A 13,609-nucleotide genomic window follows, 5' to 3' on the forward strand; every position below is an offset into this window, starting at 1 on the left:
GATTTGGTTCTGCTCCTTCTAACCACAATTCCCATTGAATGCAAGTGATCCAGGACCTGTTGCAAAGCTATTCAGAGCCAAACTAAAGACAGCTTTATCCATCTATCATGCTATTTTCAACATATAACTCCCACTCTGATTCCACAGACTTGCTCTAGAGAGGACATCAGTACAACAAGCTCATAAACATGTTTCAACACTTAAGAGCTGGCTATCAGAGACCAGAAAGCACAGAATGATTTCTTAATGGAGATACTCTCCCCTTGCACAAGCTACCAACCAACAGCTGCTCTCTCTTTCTTCTTGCCATCTTTTATTCTTTCAGTATCTCTTACATATTTAGACATTACCATTAATTCTATGTGTATGGCTTTTCCACCGTCCAGAATATTTCCCTCCTCAGACCCGTAATTATGAGGTTATCAACACAAATCCTGAACAGAAATTCAACAGCATATCCTGAAGGTTTCTCCAGTTAACAGGTCTTCTGCTGTTTGCTACTTATTCTGTTTAAGTTAACTGTGATAACAAAGCAGCAACAACAGTGAAAAGGCCCTAAACAGACACTTGCTGGCAAGGAGAGGGCTCATCATTTACACAGGCACCCTCGAGTATAAGCTCTTGAACAAATGGAATAGTCCAAATAACAAATTTCTTGTACTGTGTTGCTCTTCCTAAGCAAAGCAACAAGAAAATGAAGCATTTCACCTGTCAGATGAAGAATTAAAGTGAGGAATAGAGGATGAAAGAATAAATCAGTCTTCAGCATAATTCACGTATCAATAGACAGGATCTTCATGCCTTAAAACTAATGCTTAAAACTAATCAGTGTGAGCAGCTTTTCTAGATGGAGCCCCATAGACTGCACAGTAATCCATAGGCAAATTCTGCTGGAAGTCTGAAGTCTTGTTAGGCCATAGAGGTAACACCCTCCCTTGCTGTAGCTTCCATTACACAAAGACCTCTGCCCCACACAAACATGATCAAAGAGATTTCTGATTCATTATTCTAACTTACCACACCTTTACATAGTCAGGAAGAGATTTTCACTTCTTTTCCCCCAAAACACAAGTGACTTACACTAAGAAGCAACAGACATGGTTACTTGTAGGAACCTGGCAGGAAGCCTCTAGCTTCCTTATATAAAGTGCCTCTTCAGGCACATGAGCCCCAGGGCTGCCTCAGGTGCAACCTGTACAGTGGAAAAGTCAATCCCCACAGCCCAGGGACATTATGGTGTCAAACAATGAAAAGCAAGTATCTTGTGACTGTTGGTGCTAATGGGAAGGTTACAGTCTCCTTCCTAATAATCCTGAGTCTGATAGCTTGCTCTCTAACTCTAGGAGCAGGCATATTCTAACAGGCATAAAGCTTCCTGATGTTGAAATCTCACTGAAAATCAATGAAGGGTAAGTGCTGCTGAGTTTGTTTCCTGAACATCCTCAGCCTGTTTCCAAACTCAGCTACACTAACATAAACTGTGGGTTGTTGAAATTATCTGCAGATAAAATAACAGAGGCCAGAGGAGGTTGAAGACTGAGCTGTGAGCACTTATGAACAGAAATACAGAAGATGAATAAGAAACAGAGAAGAGCTCCAATTCCACAGAGGCTGAGCTGGTAACATGCCTCCCATCACCTGTCATTTTATCTGAGCATTTTAAAAAGCCACATTTCAGAAAGCAAGAACAATTTCTGTCACATAAAAGGCTCTATAATTAGGTCCTGAGGACTGAAGCCAGGTGTGTTTGTACTTTAGGTAATTTGAGTTCTATTAGCATTTAAATAATCAAAGCTAACCTTTGAAGTTAGCATGCCACTCAGATGCAGGAAGCTCATCTTTAGCTGTGTCATTTCCACCTCCACTAAGCAGCAGTGTGTGAATTTACAGACCAGGATTACAGAGGTTGCTGAGGAGAAAAGTCTGCAATAAAGCTGCTACACAGAAAGATATGTTTCTCAAATGTGTCTGCTTTGGGGGTACCTGTTTCTAAGTGATTTTTAGGCAGCAACCAAGATTTGGTCTCATCCAGCATTCAGGTCTGCCTAGCTTATTACTAAAGGACTAAACTGTATTCATTTCCCTTGGTCATCACACAGGATCTGTACATTCACACTGTTTTATCCCTTTCCACTCCTGTCTTTACTATACACAAAATCAAGGATGATGCACACCCTTACCTTAGCATCTGCTCTTATTCTGTATCAACATAATACCTGACGTTAGCTTCCTTCAGTCATATCCTGTACTTTAAAAACATGCACCTCATTTCTCCGCCAGATTCTTCTTTGTTGTGATGCTTTAGACAAAACCACTTGCCAACTGTTAAGGCTGTTGGATGCAGAGATCATTGCCCCACATCAGCTGAACTTGCTAGTTTGCTTCCAATCTAAGATAAATTATATCAGCCGTAGGTAGATATGTGGAACAGAAGGACAAGGAAATGGGGGGAGATGGAAAAACATGTTCTATGTTGTTTCTTGTTTAGGCAGCAAGTTGGTTCAAAACCCTGTGAACTCAGAGGAAAGACTTTCTCTGGCTTTCCTGAGCTTTAGAACAAGCTCTAAAATAAGGGCCCAAGCAGAAATCACTGCATATCAAATGAAATAAAAAAGATTTATGAGTGTGCTGGCTAAGCAAAAAAGGAGGGCAGAAGGCAGAGATTTAGTGTCACTGCTTTAATATTACCCAGGTGGTGATTGAAAGAACCCTGTCTGCTGCTCTACCCACTGGGTATCGCGGGTTCTGCCTTTCATTCTGTTAGGATCTAACAGGATCATCTTGATTTGCACCCCAGGACCAGTGGAAATTGTACTCATTTATAGCTGAAATTCACCACTGACACAGGAGAGACGCTGAAAGTTTTACTTCAAGTTAATAAGAAGCTGCTGTAGAGCTCTGAGGTGAAACAAGAAGGCTGTGTACAAACAGGCTGCCTGTCACATTAGTAATTCAAAGACTTTTATCTGGGGAGCATCAACCCAAAGATCTACAAATTCTCTTTGGGGAAGGCCCCTGGGCTTTCTGGAAAGAACATTTGCTCCAAAAGAATTTCTCACTCTGACCCAGGGCTGTGGGGGACAGAATACACCGTCATTTATGGGAAAGGTGGTGGGATGAGGAGAGGGTGGTGACTGGTTCACTGCTGCAGCCAAGGCATGGGTGGAGGGCAAATAATGTTTATAGCAAAGTGGTCAGCTATGCCATTGCTCAAGGCACTAAAAGGTTAGTGCCTCTCAGCTATAGAGGGAAGGGATTGCAGACAATGCCAGAGGAAATGAAGAACCATCATGACATGAACTTGCGAGGAAGGAAAATCTCCTAAACCCAAATTTCAGGACATGGTCTATCGACAAAGCACAGAAATAAGTATAGAGTAGAAAAAGCTGTTGGGAGCTGCTGCAGACAGAGGAAAATTTCCAATCCCCCTCCTCCCTTGTCTCTCCGATGGAGGAGAGATGATCTATCCCTCATCCCCTTGGAGGGGGAATCAACCCCCTGCTTGGGCCAGCTCACAGCTCCCGGGTGTCTGCAGATGTGAGGCAGGGCAAACAGGCAGAAAGGGTCTTTCACTGCATCAACTCTTTCCTAACAGGGATGGAGAGAGGAGGGGGAGGAAATCACTGGGGAAATGAGTGCTGCCAGGGAGGGCGGAGATGACTCGGGGTAGCTCTCTCCTCTGGAGGAGTCGCTGCACACAGGGGACCCCCCTCTCCTGGAGAGTCACCTGTGGGGCCAGTTGTAACCAGTTCCCTTATCGGAGCCGGGGGGCAGAGTGCGGCACTACGGCTCCTGCGGGGATCTGGCAGGAGGCAGCTGAGCTCCCTCCGGGCAGAGAGTGGGGATATAAGGAGAGGCATCCATGGGCAAAGCAGCGACACGGTGCCGAGCTGGCATAGGGTAGGATATAGGATAGGATGCATCTCCCGGCTCTCTGCTGCGGGGCCTCGCTGCTGCTCGTCCTACCGTGGGCCGGAGTGCAGCCGGCGGGTGGTGAGCACGGCGCGGAGCTGCAGTCCCTGCAGGTACCTGGGCCGGCGCGGGCCGGGACTCCCGGGGCGACCACCGCATCCGTCCTGGCGGGGCGAAGCGGGCGGGAGTGGGGCTCTCCGTGACCCGCCACCGCCGTCCCTCCTTCCCCTCCCTTCTCCTTCCCTCTCCAGGACCTCCTGGAGGCGCTGGGGCACCTCCCGGAGGAGGAAGGGGAATCGGGCCCGGAGGACGAGTCGGCGACCGGGGCTGATGACGGCGGCTCCGAGTGGGAGCTCCCGAGGCCGGAGGGCGGCCCGCCGGGGACCCCGCTGCCGGCGGAGGGGTGGCAGAGCCAGTGGAGGAGCCTCCTCTCCTCCTACAGACGGAGACACTTCTCCGGCTGCTTTGGGACGAGGATGGAGAGGATCGGGGCGCAGACGGGGCTGGGATGCAACCAATACAAAGCTCGTAGGTCCCCGCGGCGCAGGGAACCGGGGGAAATCGGAGCTCGACCCTGCCGGAGCGGTGGCGGCCGGGGCAGCCGCTGAGGCCGCTGTCCCCGGCTGAAAGCCTCGGAGCGGCTCCCCTGCAGCTCTCCACCCTTCTCCCCCAGGTTTCTGGAGGAGAGGGAGAAGCTGAAGCCAGAGCCGGCTCCCCACCGCCTCCTGAGCCTCGAGGCCGGTGTCCAGCAGCCAGCCAGCCAGGCTCCCTCCGGAGCCTCTGTCACGGTGGAGTGTGGAGCATTAAACTTTTGTACAAAGCCTGCTTTGCCTTTTCTGAGTGATTTTTTGGGGTCACACGATCAGAAGACATAGAAATCCCCTCCAGAGCACTCCTCTCCCTCTGCCCTGAGGGCTCAGTCCTGACCCTGGCCAGAGCATCCCACCCGGTCTGGACAAGCCATTGCTGAGGGTTGCAGCAGCAGGAAGCATGGTGGTTGCATCCTGCCAGGACAATGATCAGTCCAGTGCTCCTCACGCCGCACTGAAGAGGTCCTGTCAGGCCCCTGTGCTAGCTCTGGAGCCGTGCTGGGATGCCTTTCCTGACGGCTTCACTAACAGTAGCTGTGAATCCTCCCAGGAGGTGGGCACCGGGCTCGGGGTTAATTCCAGGTAACGTCCCACACTCGGCCCTGACCCGCCAAGTTTGGCCGTGGGGTGCCTCTGAGGACAGAAGGGCTACGGCGCTTTTAAAATACACTTGGCAGCGGTCGCGGAGCGGCTGCAGCCGCGGGCCACGGGCGGGCGCGTTCAGCACCCGGGACAGACGCCAGTCGTCCCGTACGACGAGCGCCGGCCCCGCCGCACTCCCGACGAGCCCCAACCCGCCGCCCCGACTCATGGCCCTGGCGTTCAGCGCAGCCCCCTCGCTCTCCAGCCCGGGTTTCACGCACACCCCTCTCAAAACAAGGCTGTGAATGAAGCGCAGAGCGCCTCAAGCAGATAGAGAGGCTCAAGGCATTGCCAAACACCCTGCTGCAGAGGAACTGAGGGAGGAACGGCCCGTGCTGCCTGCAAAGGAGGGGGCAGCGTATTGCAGAAATAATACATCCCGATCAGTGAGAGAAACAATCCATGTTTGGGATGAAAGCTTCCTCCCCCATGAAAAAAGTGAAGCATCACTTAACTATCTTAATTGCAGTATGGCCTGTCCTGTGATCTTGGTGCTGCATGCCCTGCACCAGGTGTTACTACATTTCTCTTTTGTTTCCTACGCTCATGTCTTCATTTCCTTCGTAACCAAACTGAATTGCAAGGCAGGGAAAGAGAGCTTGGGTGGGGTGTGGCATAGTCTTGGCAAAGAGTTTAGTCACTGGGAGATAAAAGGAATCCAAACCTAGCTTCCTCCTCAGAACAGGACTACAAAGGCTCTTCACAATCAGCTCTAGCACTTGTCAGCTGTAAAATAGCAGTAGGAGAATGGACACTCCTGGAAGGATGTGCAGTGGAAGGGGGCATGAGATCTACCCACAGAAGGAATCCACCAGCCCCTAGGCTTACAGTCTGCAGCCGTACAGGGCTGAAAACCAAGGGCATCTCACCATCCTGCAGGGAAAGATGCTGAGCTCCCTCCATGTATCACCCTCCTTCCTGCAGGGATCCACATATGGGGCTGCTAGCAGCACCTTTGGTGGTCTCCCTCTCTACTCTGAGCAACCGAGGCTGCTTTCTAATGGAGCCTCATGTCACTCCATCTCTTATCCCCTACCCTGGGGCGCTACTGGGGAAATGTGCTGATTTTCCTGCCCTGAAACAAGTCACAGTGTGCTTTTTGTAAGAACCTGCTGCCCTGGTAAGACTCCCAACAGGGGCTTTACCAGACTAAGGGCCAGCTGAGCACAGTCAATGCCAGATCGTGACTATCCACAGCCAGGCTATAACACCTAAAGTCCACACTAATCTTGCCAGATACTGAGATACCACATGCTAAGAAAAAAGTGAGCTTTATAGCTCCAACAAGGATGAGTTGAGTTCTGACATTTTACACTCCATTTGCTTTGGTAGGACTGTGCAATGGGTAATAGAGGGCAGAATTTGGCTTTGAAAATGCAATCGCTACTGTGACAGTCAGCCCTTTGATCCCATCCACATACTTCCACACAGAGCACATGAAATAGTGCACAGAAATCTCCCTGCCTTAGAAAAGTGTTGTCATGGCTTAAGTCAGGCCCCTACACCTCATTTACCTGCTATGCAATACAGAAGATGGAAAAGGAACAAAGCAGGAAAAAAAAAGGAGTATCTCTGGCCCCAGGTTATTGAATACAATCCTAGAATATTAGATTGTTTCATAGGGACAGGGTCGCTCAGAGCTAAGTACTTCACACCTATGACTGATATTGTGTTCCTCGGTTCCTTGCTGCTGGGTTTGTGCCCCAGGGGCTGCTTTATAGATGTGCTGAGCTCTGGGGTAAAATTCAGATCAAGCAACAGAGTGTTTTTACACAGAGAATACTCAGCGGGTGCGGGTGTGTGAAAGGAAAGAAACAAGAAATAAATAAATCAATTATCTTAAATTGGATACTCAGTATTAATGAATAATTCTGGTTTGTCTTCTAATGCTTTCTCAGTTTACCAAACGAAGTTACTCCCTGGTGCATACAAACACACACACCCAAGAGCAGCTGTAAGAGAGTATTTGTAACTGATTAGTGAATTATACACACACTGCATTAGGGAGTGTTAATTACAAACTAAAAATAAGCTATCAGGATCTTCTTTCTTAATAGCACAGAATAAGAATGTGTTAGGATACAAAATAAAACCCAAGTACTGCCTCCATATACTGCAAAAGAAAGCATTGGGAAAAATAGGGATTGCTCATATAATAAAGGGGTTCATCAGAACTCATCAGAGTTGGGCTGACTTCAAGCTATATTAGGGAAAAGTAGCATTTGAGCTTGACTTCACAACCTTGAGAATGTCCTTTCTAGTATAATTTTGGTAGCTGATCATGTGAACGGTGTGTGCACATGTTTGTGCACAAACAGCATGTTAGCACATTTAAGACATGAGAAATATTTTATCGTTCTCTTGTTACTTAGAAACTGTACTCAGGAGATTCTTTCAAGATCTATACACGTATTAGAAGTCAAATTTGTTGACTTTTACATGATTTTATTACAAGCATAATTTTATTGCGAGACTGACATATTCAACTTGCTCATATAGCCATTTTTGTTTCAGTTTAGAATAAGAAGAAACATAAGGAAAATGAAGGATAAGCAATATGCTTCATGATTTAGAGTTCTCCTGCAGTTCTGTAAAGAAGATGAGTTTTTAATTGCTCTATATACACAAAGAAATGCTGGAAGACGAACTTGAAGCAAATCGGCATTTCTGTAATTTCTCATCTAAGCATAGGCAGCTTTTAGCTAATCTTGAAAACTCCAGTTCTCAAAGAAACAACTAAATACTGTTTGGTTCTAATATATTAAAGTAAACATTTCAGTTTAACCCTTCCCAGAACATACATACACACAAATCCATTCACTCTTCCTTGGGGCCAGACTCTGATACCTTTGCCGAACAACACCAAAAGCCATCTACCTAAAGTTCTCAGCGAGCAAGTTGTATGATGTATCTTGTATGATGGCACAAGAAGATTATTCCTGAATCTGAGCATCTCTTCTTTAAATTTTATTGATGTCAGGTCAAGCCTTACCATCGATGTTTAAAGAAATCCCATGGATTTAAACGTTTAATAAAGACTAGCGGTTTTCAGTGGAGCTGGAGCCAGTTGCCGTGGGAGGCTGGAGGTATTCAGTGTCCTGCAGAGTCAGTCTAGAAGTTATCATCTGGATTGAGGTGCAGATCAAGGTGCCTCTGTTGCTGTAACATGCAAAGTCTCAACGACGGTAGTACCCCAATAGCAATGGGAAAAGAGAGGTGGCCCAAACCTGGGATTTTCAGCACACTCCATGGTATGCAGTGGCTGCGCAGATTCCATATATAGAAGGAAAATGTGCACAGTACTTTAGGTGTCCTAAAAGTAGATTTATCTTCAGCCTTTACTCTCCACCAAATACTCATCTGAAAAGCCTTTTGTTTTCCCTGCAAAAGGCAATTTCCCTATGGAAAGCTTCTAACTGAGCGGAGTTTAGAGCAGTTTCAGGGTTGTTTCCCATCTCTGTAAATCTGACCATAGGGGTCTCTTGAAAGAAAATTGCTAAGAATTTCCAACTGGACTATGTAATCACAGCGCCTGGTATCAAGAGGAGGGGGAGTGACATGAAATCACTGACTTGTGACATACATTCCTCAGCAACAGCAGCTGCTGCCTAATGACAGCTAATAAAGGGAATCTTCCCTTGACAGAGCTGCATGCCTGCAATGGGACTGGAATGTGCCCCAGATAAATCCACTGATAACCTAGGAAGCAGAGATCACACCCAAAGAGTATAAAAGACCAGCTTCGGAAGACAGAGGACAGGACGAGGAAGAGAGAGACCTGAAGAGACATCTCAGAAGAAACAGCTTGAACTTCCATATTCCCAACGAAGCCAGCACCATGGACACTAAAGGCTCATTTTCCTGTGGCTTCCTCTTGCTGCTGCTCATCCAACTCCAGCCCGGCAGAGCCAGCCCTATCTACAGCCTCAGCCCTGCCAGAGAACTGGCCAGCATGGAGGTGAGGACTCTCTCCTTTTGCAAGGTTAAACTTTCAGGGTGCTTAGCAGAGTGCGAGTTGGTGGTTTTGCCTTAATTTTGCACAATCAGATAGCTGCATCAGCGATCACACGCTAGGAAACAAAGTCTCAGTTCTTCACAGGGGTTGAAAGAAGCTCTACAGAGCAATAGCTTCACTTGAGCTCCTGGATAGTAGTGGGAAACAAAATTGTGATGTTGTGGGATGTCTGCTTTGGCTCTTTGGTTCTTTTTCTCTTAAAGGTCCACCTTCCTAGGAGCAAATTCCCAGAGAGGGAAAAAAGCATCACAGTATCTGTACAAAAACAAACAGAAAACATTCAGGCAGGCTCCTGTTTGTCCCACTAAATGGCAGGGACAGCAAAGCAGGACAGCCATACGGCACTAGCTTTGCAGGTTTAAGAGAACTGGCTGCATGTGGATTGGAAATGAGGAAGTAAAGTGGAGCAACCCAAAGCCAAATATTTAGAGAAGTTGCTAGAGGAACAGTATGATCATTTAGTGTGGCTCAGCCAGAAAAGCTTCTAGAGCTATGAAATTACCAGCTGTGTATTTTAATGAACGATAGAGAACATCCATTGCGGCAGCACAATACAAGCTCTAGAGTCACTCTTGCAAGATGAAACCTGAAAGCTCAAGCCTTTCTTTGGGCTGTACCAGTGACCAGCTTCTCGCAGCATTAGACCCTGAGAAAAAACTCCTCAAGATGATCAGGACAGTGCCAGCCAAAGCTAAAACATCCCCAGCCTCTAGGCTGATTCCAGCAGCTATCCAAGAAGAATGGCTTCCAAATTCACTGTCTTGCAGGCTGTAAGGCTCACTCCTCTCCACTCTTCTTCTAGAGATGGACAATTCTATTCCTCTAATTGGTTGAGCTGATCCTTGTTACACAAAGCTTTAAAAATTATAAAGAATAGTACCCAGGAAGAAGTCATATAGCAGACCTGAATTTAGCATACAGGTATTTTCATGTTACTTTAAGAAGCAGCAATCCTGTAACTCCCGGGGCAGAGATTCGTGAAAACACCAAGAGCTTCTCCAAGTGATGTCCATTGAAATAGCTAGGGGTGACAAGCAAGCAGATGGTCTTAGCCAAAAAAGGAGAAAGTCAATTGCTGGCAAGCAGCATTGCAGGCAACTTCTGAGAACGTGGGAGTAGATTGTGGATTCAGAGGTACTTTGAGATTGAGTACTTTGAGATTGAGTACTTTGAGACTGAGTACTCAGTAAACTGAGTAGTATCTCCCTGTGCAACTCAGATCTTGCTCTTTTTCTCTGCCAAGAGTTCTTCTAACCTTGCCAATAAGATACACTTTGGTGGCAAGCAGCTTCATTCAGTTCTCAGCTAGAGCTACGAATAGTTGGAATTAATGTGGACAGGGATTTATTGCAAAGCACAGAGCCCAAGTACCACCAGCAACCCTGGGATCCAACCTGACAGTCTCCTAGGGCTGGCTATGGGACCATTGATGAATGCAGCACTGGATGACAGGAAGAGTTAGGAAATTACCACAAAACAAAGAATTTTATGAAATTAATTCTTCTATTGTAGGCTTTGCTGGAGAAACTGGAGGATAAGTTTGCAATGATTGAAGCCCTGGAGTCCAATCCTGACCTGCAAGAACCCAAAAACCAGGAGGAGATCCCATCAGAACTCATGGATGAAAGTGATGACCAGAAGGCTGAACTTAGGCTAGCACCCAGCACCCCTCTGTCCTACAGGGACCCCTTCCTCAAGAGACTGAGGGGGCTGCAGATGCCCAGGATGATGAGAGATTCTGGCTGCTTCGGGAGGAGGATTGATAGAATCGGCTCCCTGAGTGGAATGGGTTGCAATGGTGAGTCCCACCTAGGCCATTTCACTGAACAGAACAGACTGCATCTGTTATTTGTGACAAGGGATGAGCAGGTTCTCATTTAAGTCTTTAATAAATTACAGCTTGAGAAAGGAATTAATTTTAGCCTAACACTTAAGCTAAGTATTGATTTTCAAAAGAAAACCTGTGTCTATTGATTTGGTAGGTAAAAGCACTGCTGACAATATACTGAGTGCATATACTGAGAAGGAAACAAGTTCTAGTAACACTTATTTCATGTTTGGCTTGCAGGTTCCAGAAAGAATTAAGATAACCTCCCTGTACTCTACTCTGAAGAATGCTTTACAGTACCTGTTCCTCCCCAGACGAAAGCCGGATGCTTTCTAAGCTCTTCAACAGAAAGTGATTCCTATTTCTATTTATTTATTTATTTATTTATTTGATGGTTGTTTTTTTTTAAAGAACATTTCTTACTCAAGCACCAAGAGATCATCTTTAAATAAAACTAACACGTTAGACATCTGTGCTGGACCTCTCTCCTGTCTGTTGCATTAAAATTTCTTGTATTTTCCTAAAGTCAGAAGCCTATGTTTTATTGGTACTCTGGTACCCACAAGGCTGGATCTTACTTACACTAGACAGAGAAAGTAGGAACTTGGTAGGAATGAAAATGAGTTTTTCACTAGAGTTTTTCCCTCTGCACTAAGATATTGTAATAAATTAGCAGATAAAAAAAGCTTGCTCGACATCGAAACACCAACACGAGTCCTCCTATAGACAGGGGTTTAGTAACAAGAGAGTCCTGTTGCTGGTGTAGATTATTCAGTCAAGGGAACTGCCACAAATCTCACATAGAAGCAAAATTTACATGAAAAGAAATAAGAAAAATCATGACACTCCACAAGTTTCAAGATAACCAGAGGGAGGAAAGGGAATTCATTGTATATGCTTTCTAGCACTCACCAAATAAAGGTTCTGAGCATCACACAAAGATACATCATTAACTGTGTCTTGTCTCACTCTGCATGTGGCTGAGGTGCTGCTCCTCAGGATCTCTTGATGGAGCCTCAAGGGGCTTGAGTCCTATCATGGTATTTCCCATGCGAGGGCAGGTGGGACCACTCCAGCTACAAAGCAGCTTCTACATAACATTTATCACTTTCTGGGAATGGCCCCTCATCAAGTTTTTTTACACATGGTTAACGGGAACACTGCAAGTCTGATCAAGGCTTCATTGAATCCTTTGTAGCTAGATTTCACATCTATGATCTGAATTTGCCCCAGACTACATTCTCCATGTTCTCCCCCCTCCAAATAGGGTTATATTGCCAAGATCACATTCAGTCAGCACCACAAGGACCAAATAGCTTGGATACCCAAGTCATCCACAGCAACGGCATTGAGGCTCAGCACAACTCTCCTGTGATTGCACATTCCACTAGAAACTGTTACTTTGAGCATTTGATTTTGGGTCTCATTCCCAGCATCCATTACTTGAGCATCCCACAAAGGTCTTCCAGGACCTAACACACAGCTCCAGGATAGACTCAACTGCAGAAGCCTAATTCTGACTTTGCTTATGCATATGCACATAGAGAGAGGAATGATAGTTGGTTAAGACAGGCTACAGGGAGGCAAATGTGCCAGAGCCATGGCAGTTGCTGACAACAGCTCTCGGGAACCACAGCTATAGTGAAACCATGAGTTTGAGTGCTGAATGGCACATCACTCCTGCACAAGCTGTACCACTTTCACAGGGCTCATGTCACGCATCACATTTCTGACAAGCCATCCTCCTAGTCACTCCCTGTCCTGCTGACATGGACCTGAGTGCTCCCTGCTATGCTGGGCCCTGTGGCTCTTCCCTAGAGAAACAGAGCAGAAGGCTTCTCTTAGGGAATCATTTTGCTCCACTCCAATGGGAATCAACACCTACTGTGATACAAATCAGATGTCAGAGCCTTCCAGCAGTGCCAGCCAAAGATAAAATACTCTATGCTATAGTGCTCACACAGGTTTCCCTGGCAGGAAAACTGATTCCCAGGTCAAGACTGCCAGCAGCTAACATGAGACATATCTGCAGTGAAAAGCTACAGCAACTTTGCATTTACTCAGAGGTGGTTTCACAAATCTATGTGGTGTGAAGTCACCCTTTGAGGAGCCTTTGTGGGGATAATGGGACTTCATCTTCTCAAACAGGCTTTCCAAACACAGCCCTGCAGCCATCTGTTTCCCACTGCAGCACGATGGGAACGTGCAGTGGATCCCTCCATGCTAGCAATGGGCAGCAGCCTGACTTTCCATGTGCTGCTATAAAGGAAAGTAATAACAATCCTCATACTCTAACAATAACAGCCCTTGCTGGAGCTGAATTTTACCCAGTCAAGCAAAACTTGTACAGACACTGTAAATTGTCCCTCCCTGTCAGCCCCTCAAGGCACAAACCACTAATAGTTCAGTGGAATGTGCTAAAAATGGCAAGAAAAGTTGGTGCTGCCTGACCCAAAGCCAGGTGGGTCCAGTATTAACAGCAAGCCAGTTCCTGGTGGAACAAGTCTGTATTGGCTTGCAGACAGTATGTTAATAGACCCTGGGGTCTGGGAGAACCTAATTGAGAATAGGCAATCTAGGAAAAAAGCATCTTTGTGGCTGGATTTTTACTGCTACTCCCAT

At 46.4% G+C, this 13,609-nt stretch overlaps 2 protein-coding genes across 3 annotated transcripts; both read left to right on the top strand.

The window, feature by feature from the left end:
* The first annotated feature begins 3,668 nt into the window (after positions 1-3,668).
* On the top strand, positions 3,669-4,737 carry LOC115617346 (natriuretic peptides A-like). 2 transcript variants are annotated; one of them, XM_030507706.1, is made up of 3 exons: positions 3,669-4,025; positions 4,164-4,440; positions 4,586-4,737. In XM_030507706.1, the coding sequence occupies exons 1-3, from the start codon at positions 3,918-3,920 to the stop codon at positions 4,609-4,611; spliced, it is 411 nt and encodes a 136-aa protein (XP_030363566.1). In that variant the 5' UTR covers positions 3,669-3,917; the 3' UTR covers positions 4,612-4,737. The 2 variants fall into 2 exon arrangements, with proteins under 2 accessions (XP_030363566.1, XP_030363565.1); XM_030507705.1 differs by having other exon boundaries at positions 3,670-4,025; positions 4,164-4,737.
* A 3,984-nt stretch (positions 4,738-8,721) lies between these two features.
* On the top strand, positions 8,722-11,509 carry LOC115617363 (natriuretic peptides A). Its single transcript, XM_030507737.1, has 3 exons — positions 8,722-9,102; positions 10,672-10,957; positions 11,228-11,509. Exons 1-3 carry the CDS (start codon positions 8,983-8,985, stop codon positions 11,242-11,244), a joined length of 423 nt encoding a protein of 140 aa, XP_030363597.1. The 5' UTR covers positions 8,722-8,982; the 3' UTR covers positions 11,245-11,509.
* The last annotated feature ends 2,100 nt before the right edge of the window (positions 11,510-13,609 follow it).

The sequence above is a fragment of the Strigops habroptila genome, chromosome 16, assembly GCF_004027225.2.
Source record: "Strigops habroptila isolate Jane chromosome 16, bStrHab1.2.pri, whole genome shotgun sequence".
Lineage (NCBI taxonomy): Eukaryota > Metazoa > Chordata > Aves > Psittaciformes > Psittacidae > Strigops > Strigops habroptila.